At 40.8% G+C, this 20,165-nt stretch overlaps 1 protein-coding gene across 3 annotated transcripts in view; it reads right to left on the reverse strand.

Moving 5' to 3' along the window:
• SLC4A11 (solute carrier family 4 member 11) overlaps nt 1-20,165 on the reverse strand; it is a 217,184-nt gene that overhangs the window by 62,471 nt on the left and 134,548 nt on the right. For all 3 annotated transcript variants that reach the window (XM_067533596.1, XM_067533595.1, XM_067533597.1), the window contains exons 7-8: nt 4,734-4,857; nt 884-1,090 (exon numbers count right to left, since the gene is read on the reverse strand). In XM_067533596.1, coding sequence (XP_067389697.1) covers nt 884-1,090; nt 4,734-4,857 — 331 coding nt within the window. The remainder of the gene's footprint in view (nt 1-883; nt 1,091-4,733; nt 4,858-20,165) is intronic.

Here is a 20,165-nt window from a genome sequence, read left to right on the forward strand (position 1 = left end):
TTTCAGCTGCGTGCGAACAGACAGGGTGCAAGAATGACATGAAGGGTGCGTCAGAAGAGAAAGCTGAGATGCAGCAAGCTCACTGAGAGATGCAGCTTCTTGAGTGAATTTAGCCTTCAGGGGAGCCAAGAAACCCTTTGATCAAAGGTGGTGCAAGTGATGACAACCTGAGTACAGATTAGGGTTCTTCAGAGACAGACTTGCTATCTTCCTGACTGAGGATGCTAAAGTACATTTGCTTCTCTTTCACAATTCACAATAATCCATCAATCCTAGACCTCATTAAGCATCTAGAGCGGAGATACTGTAACTACTTCAGTCCTCTTTCCAATATATCTATCCTTTGAAGGGGTTTCCTTTAATTTTCAGTGTGAAGTAGTTAAGTGGAGGTATATATGTAAGATTCATCGTATTTATAAAGCTATTTAAAAGGGGCTATTGCACTTTTTAACCCATTTGCACTGTTGCAAAAGAGATTTTGTTAAACGGCATCAGAAACAACAACATTTTAGTGGAATTAGACTGGCAGTGACATAAAGGGCTTTCTACACAACGGCTGGGAGTGAGTCTCGCAGGCCTGGTCAACAGACTTGTGCTAGTGGGGCTTCTGCTAGTGGGCTAAAAACAGCGATTTAGACATTCCTGCTCAGGCAGGAGCTCGGCTCTGAGGCCTAAGGAGTAGGGGTGGGCTTTCGAGCCCAGCCCAATTGTCAAAGCAACATCTACACAGCTATTTTTAGTCCACTTTGAGGACTGAGATGCATAAACTCATGAATATACAAGTACAGCTAATCCAGTGCTAAGAAAAATCTGCAGGTTCCCAGGCTTTCTTTAAAACAGAAAACAGTGGAAATCCAGGACTTAAGACCTTTTCTGAACTTACCTTGAGCGGCTTGTGGCTGTGTGTTTTGGGTCCCTCATTCACCGCCGAGGGTCTCTGATTCACCACAGTCAGCAGGTGGCGCTGATGTACCAAGGCTTCTTTAAACTCTTCTTCGGTTTTCGTTTCTAGAAGCTTCTGCCGAAAAGTTATATCCGAAAACATTGTGGCAAAGGTCCGGCCCACTTCGGTGGCAGTTTTCGTACTTTTCTGAGGAAAACAAATGATGTGCAGATAAGGGATCGTAACAAAAACTTAAAGTTATTTGAAAGCTGTAAAACTTCAAAACAAAATACCACCCTAAATGCCAATCCTCCTTCACCTGCCTGCCAAGACCAGAACACAAGATTCCTCACTTCCCTGAAATCACTGATAGCACAAATCAGGGCAGCAAGAGCAAGTAAATGCTTCCGGCCTGGCTTTTTGTGTTTGAGAGACCATTTCTTACAGGGGAACAGGGAAAGTTGAATGGGTTTATGCACTGTAATCTCACTTTGCAGTGAATTTTTACAGTCATTTCAATAAATGAGATTGGCAAACAATTCAGGGCTCATCTAACGCACAACTCAGGAGACGGGGTGCACAGTGTCTACATTTTCATGCTACATGAGTTGTGTCCCAACTACCAGAAAGACACTGCACATTGCTTGGGATCACCCGAGACATTATTGCTACCACTCCCTAGACGTAAACATCTGGAGACAGCAGGTAGTTTGTTCTAGGTTGAGTGCCTTCAACCAGTTTGCTCCATTGGTCTGCAAGTCTGCTGCATCCTGAAAATGGAGTTAAGACTTACTGTAAACTCCGTGGGGCAGGCTCTTTACTTCATGACTGGACTGCCCAATGGGCACCTGATGGGACTTCTAGGATCTACTGTAATACACAACATAATCACCACCACTACTCAGGCTTTTGCTGTGTGGGTGGGAATCAGCAGGGAGGACAGACAGCTGTTTGAATAAGGTAATCGATTCAGGGACAAGGCAAGCAAGTATGAGCTAATTAGTTTTTTCACCACCGTGGAAAGACTGGGCTGTGGATTTGATGCCATTTCCCAGACAGTTTCTCAAGGGTATTTATTTAGTTCGAAATTCTCAAATGAGTTTATTATTTTAACTACTGTACCATGCATGTACTTAGGGCTTGATAGAGAAGTTCATTTAAGAAAACAAAACAAAAATCATGGACTAACACAAGCCATGGCTTCTCTTTACCAGTCAGTCATACTGCTATTGCTTCCCCTTCTCTTCCCCTTATTTGTACGCTGTGCACTTCTACTGTGCACTCTTTGGGAGACATCTTCAATACCGGTCTGCAGAGTGCCTTGCATCCCCCTAATCACCAGCATCACGCTCTGCAGCACAACCCAGGGGTACTGATGTCAGTACTGACTCTGAAGGAAGAGCGCCCCCTACTGAATCATCAACATTGGTCGTCGCAGCAGCTGGGTTTTCCTGAGCATGTTGCTGACTTTATAGGAATACACGGTTTACATACATTGAAAAATGAAATCAATATGGACGAGTGGACTCAGTTTTGTCTGCTGCTTTCTACGGGTGACATCTGTGTGTTTGTTTTTAGCCTGTACCGTTTTCAGACACCAAAGTGGTTATTTATATAAAAATGCTTTTGGCACCAATGAAAAAATTAACTCAGAAACCACTGAATCAGTCTGGATACATATGCTCAAAAAAAATCAGTCCTCTTTCTATGAACTCATTTGAGCACCTCACAATTTTTAAGGTCTCTCTCGTCACAATACCCCTGGGAATCAGGGAAACACTATTATCCCCATTTTTAGAGAGAGAGAATTGAGGCTGAGAGATTAAAGGCCCAGATTTTTAAGTTACTTTGACATTGCTGAGCACAGAGTGGCAATGCTAACTGATTTAGGTCTCATTTTCAAAAGGGGCTTTTGTCTCCAAAGTGCCTAAATCCCCGTTTGAAAATGAGACTCAGGCTTCCAAATCAGTTAAGCACTGAAATGCTGAGCTCAGCAACACCTTTTAAAACATGGACCTAAGTGACTTGCCCCAGGTCACAGAGCTTGCAGTGCAGCAGAGATTTGAACCCAGGTCTTCCAAGTCCCACACCAGTGCCTTAACCGCTCCCGTCTTCAAAAGGCCACCTGTACACTGCAGATAGACCTACTAGTGTGGCAAGAGTGTGGCTACACAGCTTGAAGTGTGAGAAAGGGTGGGATTTCTACAGCTTAGCCAGCAGGGGCGGTACAGCTCCCACATTGGCTCATGCCCACTACAAGTGCGTCACTTCAGACCCTGTTCTCTGCTGGCCCAACAATTGGGATCCTCAAGTAGCACTTGAGCTCAGATCCCCTGCACGAGGGCATTTGTTGCCTGATCTATTCATTATATACTGATTACCTAAGAATTCCCAATGAACACACAGAGGTTTGGTAGGTTCTTGGCCCAGGATCAGGGCCAGTATTAAAAATTACTGTTCAGTTGGGAACCCCAACGAGCACGGTTGTAACACTCAGACTTAGGAAAAACCTTTTGTATCTGTTATAGGTTTAACACCACACAGTTAGCAAAGTTCCACTCACTCCAACCCATTAAGATAGATGGGGAGAACACAGACGGAGCGTCTGAGCACCCATACACTCACACTATCCCTTGCAGAACAACATGAAGCATTAGTCATTATCTTCCTCATCACCATCATCAGTGGTCATCATCCAGGTATCTCCCAAGGCACATAGGCCAGGACAGCACTTTGATAATGTGGACGCCACTATGCGTAACTGTGTTAAATAGGGGTTTCATCCTCTTTTCCTTATTTGTATTTCCTCACCCTCCTAAGGTTGGCATGCCCTTCTCCCATATGCTACTAGATCTTTTGCCTCAAGCTTACTGGCATGTACATCAATTAGTAACCATGTCGCACTTGTCATCAGACAACTGCGGAGTTACAAACTTAAAATATCCCAGGACGATACAAACTGGCATCAGTTTAGTCCTTTCAGCGGTCTATCTTTGATATCTTATGATCTAAGGCATCTGATACTCAAACTGAAACTCGAGAGCTGCAAAGGACTCTTTAATGCGTCTCCTGCAGCTCTTTGGAGCACATGGTATTAAAACACTGCGTGATTTAATTATTAACCGATCTAAGCTATTAACCAATCAGGATGCTTTTACTATGTTATTAGTGCACGTTAACTTAATTGGTTAAGTTATTAACTTATTTGTGGTGAGAATAATGCGTATTTCCCATCATGCTGTTTGAATATGAATATATTGTACTAGAGTAAATGACAATGAATTCACACGACTGGGGGGCTCTTTTGAGTAATGTTGATCGCTAATTTGGCTCATGAAGCAGTGAGGTCGGAGTATCACTGATCTCAGGTTCTCCTGGTTAGCTGCTTATGCAAAGGCTTTGAGCCTTATGCCTTGTTTAGCTAAGCTAATGTCTTATAGGCCTCATAGGCTCATTACATTACCATCTTAACTTACACCCAGGCTTTTCCTAACAAAATAGCCTACGGGCTAGATTGAGGCAAGAGCTATGATAGTAAATCAGCCATAATCAGACTTACTAACTATGCCAGGCACCCGCTCCAGTGCTAGATGGGATGCCATTCTTCTCTATAATGAGACTGCAAGAGCCTGGGGAACAGGAAAGTCATTTGTCGTAATTTTATACCTCGTGCTCACTGCTGAGTCAGAAGGAGATGTTGGCAGACAACTACTGTGGTGATCTCAATCATGCTCTCTTCCTGCTGTGTCTGGAAAATGGGTGGTCATGCACCCTGGTACGGCTCCAAAAGAAAAAAATATAAGAGAAGACTTCGGAGGCAGCAGAGTGAATGATGGAGAAAAACACTCACCATTTTAGGAGGCGCAAGAACCAATATCACAAATCTCACTTCACAGGAGTTCTCCCCCCAGTTCTGAGGCCTCTCCAGTCGGCTGATGCAAACGTGACGTCGCTGAAGAGACTTTATAGTGCAACTGTCAAGTGAGATGGAAGTATTATGGCTTAGGTTAGACAATCCATAACACACACACTCTTCTGCCGAAGGAAGGTTTTTTTTAAATATTCACATTCTAGGTATGATACAATAGGCATGTGTGAAAATAGGTAGCTTGAACATTGTTCATTGTAAAAAGACAAAAAATGGCATTTTAATGGTAGTGATTTGCCTTCTTTTCTAGGCCTCAATCCTGCAAACTGCTCAATGGGAATGACCCTCTCTCATCAGGGCCCTGCTCACAGAGCAGCTTGCAGCAGGATTGGGGCCCTACTTCGCTTCATCCTCTCTCGTCTGCTGTATAATAGCCAGTAAATCAATAAAGAAACTTACCCTAAATTTGCAATATTGCACAGAGTTCTAGCTAGAGGGCTCCTTTTATTTTTTTTAAAAAAGAAGAACGAACAGATAGTACTTTGCACTTCCGAAAATCCATTCATCCAGAAGTCTCAAGGGGCTGTTGCAAACAATTAAAAAGCCAATAAATAAATTGCCTCTCTCTTATTGCTCCTCTAACAAATGCCTCAACATTGGTTTTGGGTTTCCAGAGGTTTCCCCCTCCCTGCTTGGTTGGTTTGGATTATTTGTAAATACATTACGAATATCAGGTTCTGACCATCCTCTTTCTGCTGGAGAAGTCCAACAGTCTTCAGAGAACCCAAATGGTGACTTCATAGCTCAGCGATGAAACTTGAGTTAGAAGTCCCTCAGCTCCATTAGAGAGGAGAAGGTTGTTGAAGAAATAAGCAGTCATTTAGATCTTTCAAAGATTGCCAAGACTTCTATTAAAGAGAAGTCAGAACCTGACATTTCTAATGTTAAAAACAAAACATTTTTAAATAAAACATGGAGGCCATTTTTAGGCATCACAAAAGAGCAGTAGTTTCTCTTTGCTATTTACTTCAACTATCACAACATGCTGGCACGGTGGGTAGCCATAATTCTCACCATGTTACCAGTGAGGAAACTGAGGCAAAGCAAGGTGACATGTCCAATATCACAAACCAAGATTATACCCAGAACAACACCCTCACACTGCCAATAAAATCACTTATAATTTTTCTGCTAATACACTTCACAGTTCTTTCAAAACAGACTGACAGATAATGCATGATAATTTCCTTATTGGTGTGAACAGTACACAACAGTGATATACCATCCTAACTGCAGTGCTTGACTTTGCAACGTGAGAGTTTACATTATTTTTAATGTAATAAATATAAGCAAGATTATGTTAGTTATTGTCATTGCTTTTCTCAAGTGAGTATTTGCCAAATAAACGACTAGCAATTAAAGGATGTGGACAGGGCTTCAGTACTTTGGTCCAGTTCCTCTTTTCCTTTCTCTTAACATAGTTTATAACCTTAATTAGCAACTTAAATGGCATACTGGTAACAGTCGCTCAACAATTTGGACAAAACGGGGTGTGTAGATCTGAGACCAAATGAATAATTCTTCCATACAGGTCTGAACAATTAGCTCATAAACATATTTTACTAGCGAATAAGTTTCTGATTGACACTGATAGCTTGCATAAATCAAATAAACTTAGCTAACAACCTGACAGGCTATTGTTAGAAATGCTTATTTTGACGCAAAGGAGAGTTAGATTCCTTTATTATTTGCACAATACAGAGTATGTGGAAGGATATAAGATTTCATATATTTATACTGTACACTCCCTTTAGTCCCCTTTTTACATGAATCAGACTCATAACAGAAAATCCATACATCCCTTTTGGATAGAAATAAACCTATTCAAAGTTCAGTGAATGCACCCATACACGTTCTGATCTGTTTATATGCAGTCCGGTCCTGAGTGGCAATTATATAGATGCTAAAGTTACTAAAGGACATATTTGGTAGCAATCTACTATAAGTTTTGCCAACAGGGATCAGACGAAAACAGGGTTAAAACTGAATTCAATAATTTGCAGCAAACTGAAATCAATCAATCAATCTAGAGTCATTGAAGTGGCTAAGCCCGAATGTGCTCAAATTGTCTTGTGTTGTCAATTGTGGGTTCCCATTCAGCAAGATAACTGGGGTAAGCACAGGGACTCTCCTGAGCTTTGGGGCTGATACGATAGCTATCAAATTGTCCAACATCTTAAGTCATTTTCCTTCATCCATATTCATTGGAGAGACCTAATGCATGAACGGAGAGGTGAACAGTGCCGTTAGCAAAACCCGCCTGCCTGCATTCTGTGCCGTTTGCTCACTGAGTCAACACTTTCATTCCTTAGCCTTTGAGCTCAGTGATTAACTCAGTTCTTTAAAAAGGAAGATTCTGCTGGAGTTCTGAAAGGTATTATTTGTATTCTGGCAGTGGCCAAAGGCAGTCAATCAGGCTCATGACCATATTGTGCAAAGTGCTGAACAAACTCTTAAGAAGACACTATCCCTGTTCCAAGTAGCCTATGATATAATGCCCTGATCCTCCACTGAGACATGCCTGGGGCTCTACTCAAGTGCAGGTTGCACCTGTACGCTTCTCAGTGCAGTATCAGGGCTTAATTTGAAACATAATAGTGCATTTGTGTGTTCCAATCTATAGGAGGTTATATGTGGGAGGGAAAGGGTTAATAATAGTAAGATCATGCTGCTACTTGGGTAACAATGTAAAGAGCTTGATAGCGCCAAACCTTTTGAAAGTTTTCATTTTCTTCAGACACACACACACTCAGCAATCCCATCATCATTAGCTAAATGAGTTCTTGTAGGCATTGACTGCATGCAAAATACTTACATTCAATTTATTTCTTGATATATATATTTTCAACTCTCACGCTTTTCCATCCGAAGCTTAGAAGTTTGATGTATGCAAAAAAAGTTCAGTAGTCACCATCAAAAAGTCAACATTTACCATGAGTAAACACATTATGGTATGCTTAGAATAGGGAACAATACTGGGGTGTAGTAACCATTGACTTCGTCTAAATGGTGACCATTACACAGATGTAACATGGTTAGAACAAAAGGTCATGCCTATGAAGTCAGGCATCTGGATTAACAGTTGATACTGACTGGATTCTCTTTGTAGAAAAAGCCTTCAGTAACATAGAAGTTTCTTCCTGCCAGAACACCACTGTGGATATTGAGCCAACAAGCTAGTGAAGTGATGAAAGGGCTGAAGTGGTTGATGGAAAAAAGATGGAACAAAAGCCAGGAAAAAAGAAAAGCCCACGTGAAACGTGAGCCACAATACTGGAAGGACTCTCAGACTGACATCAACAATTCCCTCTCATGGGATGGTCAGTGAAAAGCTAGACAATGCCCGACAATGAAATAACAAACCATTCTGCCAAGTTAGCATGCATGTTAAAAGCCAATCGCTGCTTGAACCAGAACAAGATAACTTCATTGGACTAAGACAGAATAGTGCCATGTACTGTCATGGGGCTTGCACTATGGTACAATAACTCCAGCAAAATGGAGCTATTTTAGGCTTTGCCAACAGCCAACATCACAAATGGATTCCTAAAAATTATATTCAATTTGATCTGGTTTATTCCAAACCATTTTTGGAAACTTCTCCAATTTACATTTTTATTTACTTGTCTAGTATTCGTTTAAGAAATAAAAACAAAGTCAAAATGGGAGAACATGCAAAAACAAAGTTACTCAAGGCCTGTTCTAAAAGGCTACACCAAGCTGATTAACAGCAAATAATTGGAAAACTTTTGAACAAAAAGACGACAAAGGGATGGGACCTTTAATTTCTTAGCACAAAGAACAATGTACACAGTTAGTTACAGAATTTAATTCTGAGTATTACATGTGGATTTTGGAGCTGAAAACCAAAATAGTTGATTGGATAGCTCAGAGGGTTAAGAGAGAATTAAGACCTTCTCCTGTATGAAACCCATTAAAATATGGCAGCAGACTAGGTTTACCTGATAACTATACTATTGCTATTAGAAATGAATAGGTGATCTCAGTTCAATATAGATGACCACTCCACAAATCTATCCATCAAAGATGATTCTCTCTGCAAAAAGACCGTGCCCTGATTTATTTGATATCTTTTCACCCCTAAAATGGACCTTCCAAATCAAAGGAGAAGTAATCAGAACAGCCAGTGCAAAGCATTCCAAAGTTTGAGTCTGCCCTCCTCACCACCACCAAGGCATAAGATTTTTTTTTTTTTTTTTTTTAAATAAAGGGTTTTTTCCTTTGCTGTCTAGGCTTTTTAGCCATTAAGCTTCACTTGAGTCACATTTTTCAGCTCTTAGCAGCAGCCACAAAAAATAGAAACTTCGCTTTCATTTAAAAAATAAAAAAATGAGATCACCAGGATCTGGGGCTTTAAGAAAAGTCCCCTCCAGCCCCAGATATCAGGAGACTTGTGATCAAAGTATGAGATCGGTGGGGCAATGGGAAAGCCTGCAGGGTCATTCTCCATGCTATCCCTGTCCTGTGGGTAAAGGACTTCAGAGTCTAGGACTTTAAGTCATTCACCTTTCATTAATATCATGCAACAATGGTAAGAAAGCAACACCGTTGTGATTTCTTCCAATACCGAAGAAGGAAATTTACAAGCACTGGTCTACACACAAACCTGCACCATTTAATTCAAGGTGTGATTTTTCTACTGATTTAATTAAGCCCGTTTAACTATGTGTGGACCACTTAAAATAGGTTTCAGCCTGGCTTATATTGGTTTAACTTGTGTTGGTAAATTTACAGACACAAGCTAAACCAATAGAACCAGTTTTAAACTGAGGTAAGTGTCTTAGCAGGGGTTTAACAAAATTAGCATTTAACATTATTTAAACAGGCGCAACTTCAGTGTGTAGACAAGCCCTTATGCTAAATGAAAAAGTAGCAGTCCCTAAAGCTAGTCTGTCTGTCGCTCTGCTTCACTAAAGAGCTTTCAGCTACAGCCTTCCCCAACCCTCTGGGTCCCTGCATTAAAACTTCAGTTGGGGACAACACTGCACAAATTCTCACATGAACACTAACATTCATTGACACTGTCACGCTGGCTGGATGGGGTGGGAGGGCATTTATTATATTGCTTGACATCAGTATGTCAAAATCGTAGTCATTCATGTGAGATAGGCTATAAATGTGCTAAGTAAGAGGATAATGTTTATGTTCATGTTTTATGTGTAATGGAAGTTATGGATATGTTTGATATATCTGTATTTCAAATTGTGCTGTCTGGGTCACATCCCAGACAGGATTGCTGCAGAACAAAAGCCTGCTTGATGGCCCATTAAGAAATTCACAGGTGCAAGGGGCCCAGGGGGAGAAGCCAGGGATATACCTGATGAGTCACCAGGACTTGCTCATGTGACTCTGGACTCCATTTTGGTTCCTGTGAAATTCCACAAGCAGCATGGCAAGGGCCAGAGCACATAAAAAGGCAGAGGCCTGCAATCCATCTTGTCTTCAGTCAGGTTCAGCCTTCAGCCACCTATCTACCTCTGGATCAAGTCATTTGCAACTGAAGATGTGAAACAAAGGACTGAGCCCCATCCAGGTACTGGATGTACACTAGAGGGATTATACAAGCCTGAAAACTCCACAATTCTTCTGGAAACCTGATATATATGGACTTTCCAATCATTTGTATGTATCCGATTGCTTTAATCCTTTAACATTTCTCTTATAGTTTGTTCCTTTCTTTTTATAATAAACCTTTAGTTACTAAAGGATTGGCTGGCAGTGTGGTATTTTGGGTAAGATCCAAACTTATATTGATCTGGTACTGTGGCTGACCCTTTGGGGTCAGGAGAACCTTTTTGGTAAAGAGCATAGTTTAAATAACTGGTCTCTTTACTGGACCTAGTGGCTGACTGGGGGCTGGAGACTGAAATGCAGTAAAGGGGGCTGCATGTATTTGTGTACTGGCTTCTTGATAACCCGTTTGGGGAATCAGAAGCACAGTTTGTGGCTGGTTGGGAAGCCTGACTTTAGTGTCACCCATCAATGCTAGGAAAACCTGCTCTCCTTTTACAGCCTGCCCTGACCTTGGCATTATCAGGTGGCTACCCTAGGCACAGACGGGTCACAGACACTTTGCAAATTTTAAATTGTGAAAGCCCTCTAAAATAAAAGATTGGGTGGACATGCAGTCATGACAAATGATCTAATTGAACTGTGTCTAAATACCAGGTCTTACTGATGAAAATGCCATAATACCTTATTCTTTAATAACGGTGTTCTTAAAAAGGCTAATTACAGTACCCATTTCTGCATCACTACTCATATATATATATATATATATATAATATTTTTTTTAAGTTACATTTAGAGCAATGGTCAAGACAAGAGGCTAGATTTTGAGCTGGCGTGAATTGGCATAACTCCACTGACATACACAGATTCACACAAGGTGAAGATCTGACCTATGCCCAAGACCTTATCTAAGAAACAACAGACATGTCTCACACAATTTAAGATTTAAACTAGGGATACCAATCAGAAATAAAAACAAAATCTTTATCAGGACAAGAGAGGAAGTGAATTACTTTCAACAGTAAGTTCTCACCAGTAAGAAAAACGTAACTATGATTGCCTATTAGAGCTAGTCAGCTGGCCTTCTCCTCTCCTGGAGTAGAACAACAACATTTTGTTTCTTTTGCATTGCAGGTACATCTAAGAAAGCAATGTTCTGAGACTGGGACCACTTGTGAGGGATTCAATTTTGACAACTTGGATGGTCCCTTTGGGCTTTTATTGACACCTAGCCAAGAGGAATGTCTACTAATGTACTAGAATACCCAGTCCCATCCTTCTTGATATAGTCTTGAACCAATCCTGGTGGACTATCCAGACAAAAGTAGATCCTATCCTTACATGTCACCATCAAGAAGTAGTTCTACAGAACAGAATGCAAGGAAGAACTAATCACAGCAGAAATTAAACTGTCTCCTCCACCACCAATAATTCACTTTTGGAGAGTTAAGAAGATTGGTCAAGAAGATTTTGGCTTGACAGCTTCAATGGAAAAGTAAACTGAAGGTGGAAAAAGGTCCCACAACACACTTGCTAAAAAAGAAAAAACCAGTACTATACAAGCAAGGCTGATTATGGTAGCTGTAAAGTTTATCTAGAGAGAAAAATCGGCATTTAAATACTTTAGACAGCTTACTGTTGTAAGCATGAGAGCAAAGGCATTTGTATACACAGGATTTCATTAACAGAATAAAGTCCTGTAATCATTCCTCTAAAAGAGCCTCTCTTTACAGAAAAATAGATAGTTGTCAAGGAACAAACATGGCAGAAGAGTACATTTAATTATTAAAAGCGATGCATTGTGCTATTATGAGGCATAGTTTTGCACCGATTACTGTATTTTAAAACATCGTAGATTTGAAAACTTATTTTAAAATCTAAAATAGTAATGCCAGGGATTTTTTTTATAGTAGCTTTGAGACCATAACAGAAATTCTTTGGAGTTCAGAATAATAACTACTTTTTAAAATGTGCAAAATCCAATACATGTCCCTACTTCTGTTTAGTAATGAAGCAGAGAAGCATCAGTGTCCCATGCTATGATTAATTATATACATCAAAACTGAAAAATTATTTATCACTCTTCAAAGTTATCACTGTTTCTACAGCAGGTTTTGCTTGTTGTTTAAAATAGCCTCATGCATCACGTTTCAAAATGTTCCTGGGAGTTGGAGTTAGTTAGCTCCTCCAGAGGGACCATTATGATGACACAATTAATATATTAGAACAAGCAAATTTGCAGCAGTATGAACACACAAGAAACATCAAACTGCACTCCTATCTTGTTCAGAGATTTTTCCTTTGCTTGGTCAATCATAGGGGCCTTAATCAAATGAACTGAACAACTTCAAAACAAACCCTTCACGTGCCTTATAAATGCAATCAAAGGAAAAGGCCCTTCCACAACCTGACATTTGCCTCTCCAGGGCCTGACTTTTCCAAACTCAGCCATTTAAAAAAAAAAGGAGAGCAGCTATATCTTGGCATGAAGAGAATATCTTGGTGCCAACAATGCCTCAAGTTAACAAAAATGCCAGAAAGAATTCCATTTAAGTAGCACATATAAAAATACAGGTGTTATTCAAAAATCATTCTAGGAAGAACACATCAAGGACAGAGATGCTGCTTGCTGCAATATTGCTGCAATATTATTAATAAGGTATATGGCACATTCTATTTTAAGCATTAGGTAATTAATCCTTACCACAGCCCTAGAAGGTAAACAAGCATTAGCATGTGAACCTTCACAGGTACAGAGAATGACCTATCAGTTAACCTCTGGGCATGGAGAAGCTAGCTGGCTGGACAGAGGAGAGAGAACATGTAGGGTAGCCCTGAGGAGACCCAACACCTCCTGAAGCTCCTGTTAGAGCAGGGCACCTTTTACAAGCCAAGTGATGTGTGAAATGTGTAATTTCTGACCCCTGGTTTTGGGAGAAGTCCACTACACTATAGTTTGAATTCACTATCAAAATCAACTGGCTCCTCTGAGACAGAAAAAACCATTTAGACACTCATGTATTTCTGGGATGAGATCTGGTTGAGAAGCATAGTACACTGTAGAAGAGATCTTACACTTATCCGCTCATTGATTTTCACTCCAGTGACAACCTTTGGAAGGGCTTTTTGACAGAAGGGCACTGTCAATACCACAGTCCCAAAAGTTATCCCCTCTGGCTACATAAGGCTCAAGCTCAGGGATGAAGCACTGAAGATGCAGATTTCTACTTGCATAAAAGTAGGAGACTGTGTCACATCAATCAAGATCTGTCAGTTGGGGACTGCCTCTCCTCCACCAAACCGTCTCCTATGGAAACGGTCAGATGCAAGAGCGAAGCAGAACAAAAACTAAACTGGATTTTGACAAATCTTTTATTTACTCTGGTTTCTGAATCTAGTATCTAACTGGCCACTCTAGCCATGAATTCTCAGACACATCACCTGGGAAGATTTGGACTGTGGGTTTCTTTTCTAACAAAAGAAACTAAAAGGCAACACAAGCCATTGCCTATTTCAAACAAGCATCAAGTGACAAGGAAAAAGTGTATTTCGGTAAGAAATAACTCAGAGCAACAGGCTAGTGAGCCAAATCAACAAGACTTATTCCACCCTTGACTCAGGCAGCGCACAGTTTAGTTCAGTGACCTCCGGCAAAGGGCTCCTGCTCTGAAGAACAGCATCCTGGAAAAGAAGTGTACTTCAGGGAACTTTTGAGCTGATCTGTCTATAAAGTATGTTGCTTTCTGGTTCACTTTGATGTTCAAAATGGCATATAGCCTTTCAAAATGCCAGCCAGAGTACAATAAGCACAGAGTTCTTTTAAGCAGTATCAGAGATGCATGCATACCGGTGACACACTTGGGAGTTCAACCTAGACCAGTAAGGAGTTGTATCGCCACCTGCACTGTCCCCCTAAGTGCCTGTGTGCTGTGCATCTTTGGTTCAGAGCCCTGACATTAACAGCCTGCTTATATTGCACACGGATCTTACCCTAGCTTCCACTGCCCAGTTACTCTTTACAAGGGGACCTCAACAAGTCTTCCAGCCCCTAGTTCTCCCCCCAAACCATCCTTCTTTGCAGTGCTCTGCGCTTCTTACTGTAGCACAAACAAAACCTTATCAAGTTCGCTGCTCCTTTAAAGAGACAGTACACAGCAGCTTATTAACTTAACTGGGGTTGACAAACCCTTCACTTCAATCAAAGCCCTGAGTTGGGTTATGATAAAAAGTAAAAAGTTTATTAAAAAAAGGATATAGGTTTAAGTGATACCAAGAAATAAGGGCAGAAATGGTTACAAACAAACAAAAAGTAAAAATATGCTTCTAAAGCTAAAACATGAACAAGTTAGAGACTTTTGTTAAAAAAGTTTCTCTCATCCGTCATTCCTTTTTGGCCCTTTCTTTAGCCAGGACCCAACATACAGAGCTCAGAGCGCTAGGTTTCTTTGACTCCTCAGGTGAATTACACCAAAAATGGCTTTTTCCCCTCCTTCTATGCTCATATCCTCGAAGTTTTTAGCTTTGTTTTCCAAGTCAGGAAGCCCTCCTGAGGGTTCAGCTCACTGTGTTCATCAGGGAGCTCAAGCCAGGTTAATTTTTGCAGTCTCCTCCTCTTGACATGATAGTTATGTGGTTCTCTCACCCACTCCCTAGTTTGATGGCTTTGTTTACCTTTTATGTAAATATACTTTCCGTATATCTCCTTGCTCAGTTTACACTGGAGACCCATTCAAGCAGGCAGAACCATTCCTTTGTCTATGATACAGTGACTTAAGACCTGCTTACCAAACCTTTTAAGAACATATTTCCAGCACATACCTATGATTCTCCATATAACACCCACACATACACCACACAAGAATATTAATGACCAGCGTGTTTCCTGTTCACATACGATATTTTACGTGACACCTTTTAGATACAGACAACAGTGTGTGAGGTGTAGTGAGTATGTCAATCTTGACAAGAGTTGCTGACATAGCATAGTGAACAACCATTGGGCCTGTGTGTGTCACAACTGGGTATATGAGCCAAAGAGCCAGGCCAGAGCTACCTATGAACTTGGTACATCAGAGAGGTTGAACCAGCATTAAAACTAGCACTCAAATGAATGCCAATGGGTTGTCTCACACAGGTCATCTCCTGTATTTCCTTAGACCTATTCAAATAGAAAGCTACAACACTATTAGCACATAGGGTCGGTAGCTTAACTTTCCCTCAGAGAGAGCGAGGCCTACAGAAAAGATACTGGCAAGTTTGGGTAAGATGCAATTCTTTTAATACCTTGGGGAGAAACTCTGGATGCAAACAAAGCATCATTTTATCTCTGTAAACAACTGTAAAGGGGGAGAGGGGGGGAATGAGGGCTCACCATGAGATCCTGAAGCTCTTTCACTCTTTTTGTGGCTGTAATTGCCACAGTAAAGGCTGTCAAATGACAGATGAAGCAGGGAACATTCTCTCATGAGTTCAAAGGGTGATTTCATGAGCTGAATGAATACAAAACCAAGATCTCATGTGGGTGTGGGTGCTTTAAACGGAGAGTAGAAGTTCATTAACCCCTTCAAAATATTTTTTCCACATTGTGGCTGAATAGTCTTTTGCTGCACTAAGCAGCAATGAAAAAAAGAAGGCTAACGAGATGTACTTTTACCATCAATATGGAGCTTTCAAACGAAGTTTGTATTCGGGTATGGACTGAACAGGAGCCGAAGCTGGGTTCAATGTTACTGTTGATTACTCACAAAGAGAACCGTTTCCACTTATGATCTTAACACAGGCAAGCTGAATGCTTCCTAGAGTTGAATAGAATCTCCTGTACCTTGTCTGAACAGGATAGTTCAAGATCTCTCAAAGTCCTATGGCCCATGCTGTCAAGTGGAGAGAGTCTGGGTCCAGATGGCAACTCCGACACCTCTGCTGGGTCAATAGATCTGGAATGGTGGGGAGAGAGAGATAGTTGCAGTAGATCCGAGAGCTACTGTTCTTTTGATCAGGTCAGGGCAATCAGAATAACTGTGGCTTTAGCATATCTGATTTGCCAGACTCTTAGAATTAGAGGAATTTAGGGGAGAGGTGCAGAGAAGACATAACCCCTCCCCCCCCCAGTCCAGAAGAAGGTGGACCAAGCATCCTCTCTTGCTAGGAATATTTTGCAGTTTTGCAGATATCTATTAAAAAGGTTATTTAAAAATATATTTCAACTGCAACATTTTGTGCCAGAGCATGGCAAGAAAAGGGTTCAGTCAAACATCACTTTTCTTACTTTGGGGGATTTAAGTTATGTAGGAGAGTAAAGAGTTAAAAGCTGGACAAGTGGTCAGGCCTAAATTACAGGGAACGGCGTCAAGGCACGGGCAAACCTTGTTTCTGTTAATTGGTGTGAATTTTAGTTAGAGTCTGTTCTCTCTCTTCTTCTCGTCCCTTCCTGGCCATCTGCGCAGGGGATGAGTCTATCGCCATTCCTGGGGAAGGCCTTTTGGTGGGAAGAAAGCATTATCTTCCTTCTCCCCCTGGCAAGCCTTTACTTCAAAGAATGTTAGTGTAAAATGTATAGGTTTTAAGGTGATGTGCCTGACCACTGTATGGTAATCCTGTAAACAACAAACAGGGGTGGGTATAATTATATTCGTTATGTAGTTGTTGATATTCATTTTATAGGTGTCAATGTAACCAAATAAGGGTCTATGGGAGTTGCTGAAAATATATACATTTACATATTGTTATGGATAAAGGAATTGTAAAGTAACCCCCTCATTTCTCACTCCCGGTGTGGAGGTGGAACAAGCAGGCAATAAAGGGTTCGGTCTCCCCGATCCGCCCCTGGGACAACCTGTTTGATTATTTCTAACAAGTTGGATCTTGAATGTTTCCCTTGGTGAAGCTTTTAAATTCTAACGCCAGTCACCATCTGTTCATTTGCTTTAGATGTTTTAAACAATTAACATAATCCTATCACAATGCCTGCCTCATCCAGTCTTACTCTCACTCCAGGAACAGAAATGAGAAATAAATGCATTTTTAGAAGAAAGACAGACAGCATAGTCAGTTTAAAGGATAGCTAAGGGTAAGTATTAGGAATGATACACTGCAGAAGAATAATGGCAAAAGATTTATTTTAGGTTATATTCCTATTAATATACAGTAAAAACAGATTATTCTCCCTGACAAATCTTCCAACCAAGTTAAGTGAGTTGCAATTTTTCTTCAGGCAAGACATATGCTCTAAAAATACAGCTCAATTAAAAGCTTTTCTACACCCACTATTCTAAACTAGTTACAGCAAAAATACAATAAAATAATAGGTATTATAGTGCATAGCTCATCCACTTCTTTCCTTCATAACGTCCTTCCCCACTCTTTTAATTAGAGTCACAAAAGGAGAAGGAAATAAGGAAAATTGTGGATAACAGCACTTGACATCTTTGGATTATAAACTTATTTTTTCAAATCCTGATTGCCACAGAAATAAGTATTACTCACACATGTTATTATTCAACCCTTAGGGTGGCCTTCTGTAGAAGCGAAAGCATGAAGTTATGCCATCAAACCCTATGTATTTTAATTAACCAGAACATTTGTACCATAATTTCACTTCTGATCAGTGATTTGTTATGAAGAGAATTGCACCATGAACACGTCCAAATAGACACGTTTTAAGTGACTGTAGCGGATGCTTGATCACACCTCCAGCAGTAAAGCTTACACAGGGACTGTATCCTTTCACTGTAAAACTCAGTTTTCAGTTGCTCACAGCTTTCTGACAAATTAGTTTCTTCGGCTGAAATTTTCCATGATTGTCCACAACCTGGGAGTGAATGGGCTTTTGTTTTTGACAACCTTAAGCAACACTCTTTCAGCTAGTTAAATTATGCCAACGTGGGGAAAGAGATGCTCTTTTAGTGGGAACAGTGTATCTTAAGCACTTTTTTCTTTCACATGCACAAAATATGGCTGAATTTAAACATTTGAAAATTTTCAAGACACTCTCTCTGAACATTTGGCCAATTAAAAAGAACACAACCAAAAACCAACAACTTTGGTATAAGTATTTAATACCTGCTTGGGTCATGCACAACAGCTTTAGTTAGAGAGATACAGTCCTAGAACAGAATTCCAGCTAAAATCTACAGGACAATTTTCAGCACAGAAATTCTATTGGTAAATTTCACTACAGAAGGTTTATTGATTCTATTGTCTGTCACAACTCATTCGCAGATGAGCCTCCCACCATGATTCCTGATCCTCTTTTGAGTACTTAGTCCTGATACCCCTCACAAGCTTACTCTCATCTCTCGAAACTTGTTTACGGGGGGAGGGGGGGTGGGAGGGAGGGAAAGGGAATAGAATTCAACACAAGCTTCCACGGGACAGCGTTATCAGTGCGGTGAAATGTTGTTGCTGATACTGTAATGTTTGTTACTGCTGCCAACATTGCTGTTCTTGGAGTTCGGATGTCAGCTGCACGAGCAGAGAATGCAGCTTGCTGATTCAGCAGATCTCAGTGTTATTCATAAGACAGACCACAGGCTCGGTTCCATGGCGAAGGCACTCGGCCAGGTTCATAGTTGAAAAAGCACGGTACTAGTGCCCCATAGGAGATACAGGGCCACTAACACATGTATGCTCTTGACAATGTACCTGCTCAGTCAGCACACCAGGATACTGTCCCCTAGGCTGAACAAAGATGCCCCTCCTAGGACTTCTCCTTTTATATACTGATAGAAACAAATGACGTATTACGCTCCAGACATTGTTAGTTACCACCCTTATCCTTATACCTGCTACTTCGAACAAAACATCCTTATCCATTATCCTGTCATCCCATTCTTAGCTTATGAGAGGTCAGCGTGTTCCATACCATCTCTTAAGAATGTGTTCACGCAGTGACTTAAGAACTCTGGGTGAGTGTTCCTGTGCAATCCTCTCCAGTCAGGAATGTGCGTACTTGGTTAGTCAATACCTAATGTGTGGTTATTTTGTCAAGGCCAGACCTACTCTGGTTCACAGCCTTTGGTTCACACTGTTAGTTATGCCTCGGGCTCCAGCAAGGCGTACAGACAGCGCAAAACTCAAGCACTCCCAGACTTCACCCAATAGCAGGCAGGCCACGTAAAAACTGCTATCTGATATCCAATCTACTACCACACTACACATATTGATGGGACTTCTAGTTCTAGTCATGGACAAGGACCTCCCTGTGCTAGGCACTGTACAAAAGCACAGAACAAAAAAAAGATGGAGAGTTTACAGTCTAGGTACTTGTATGGTCCCCATGATCACAACACACAAGTGCCTATTTCTGCAGGTAACTCAGCAAATAAAGACAGCTTTAAATTAGGGAGTGGAGTGGTGATGTGAAAAAAAGAAAAGAGAAAAGAAGAGAATTTCAGGCTCCCAAAAGTGATGATTTCTGGATAGACATCCTGCAAATTGGAACTCTCCCTATTGGTGTGCACAAATGAAATCAGTAAGGTGTTATTTACTAATGAATTTATATTTATACCCTTTGCTGAAAAGAATGTTGGCAAGCAGGTCATCATGCCATCTTCTGCAACAGATCCAAACATTGTGGCCACATATATATAAATCCTTCAGGCATACACTGTGATGATAAACTCCCCTGTTCTCCAAAACCTATAAAGCCACCAGCAACAAGGAAATGCATCACTGAACCATAGATCAAAGGAGAAAACACTTCCACTGAGATGGGGTTAAGATGAGCCTTGCAAAATTCTATTTGCTTAAAGATAGTAAATTCTTTCCCCAACAAGTACGTAAAAATATTGTTCGTATTCTCAACATGTTCAGTCACCATGGCAC

The sequence above is a fragment of the Emydura macquarii genome, unplaced genomic scaffold (genome assembly GCF_026122565.2).
Source record: "Emydura macquarii macquarii isolate MOO-44397 ecotype Brisbane River unplaced genomic scaffold, CSIRO-AGI_Emac_v2 contig_3345, whole genome shotgun sequence".
NCBI classification, from domain to species: domain Eukaryota; kingdom Metazoa; phylum Chordata; order Testudines; family Chelidae; genus Emydura; species Emydura macquarii.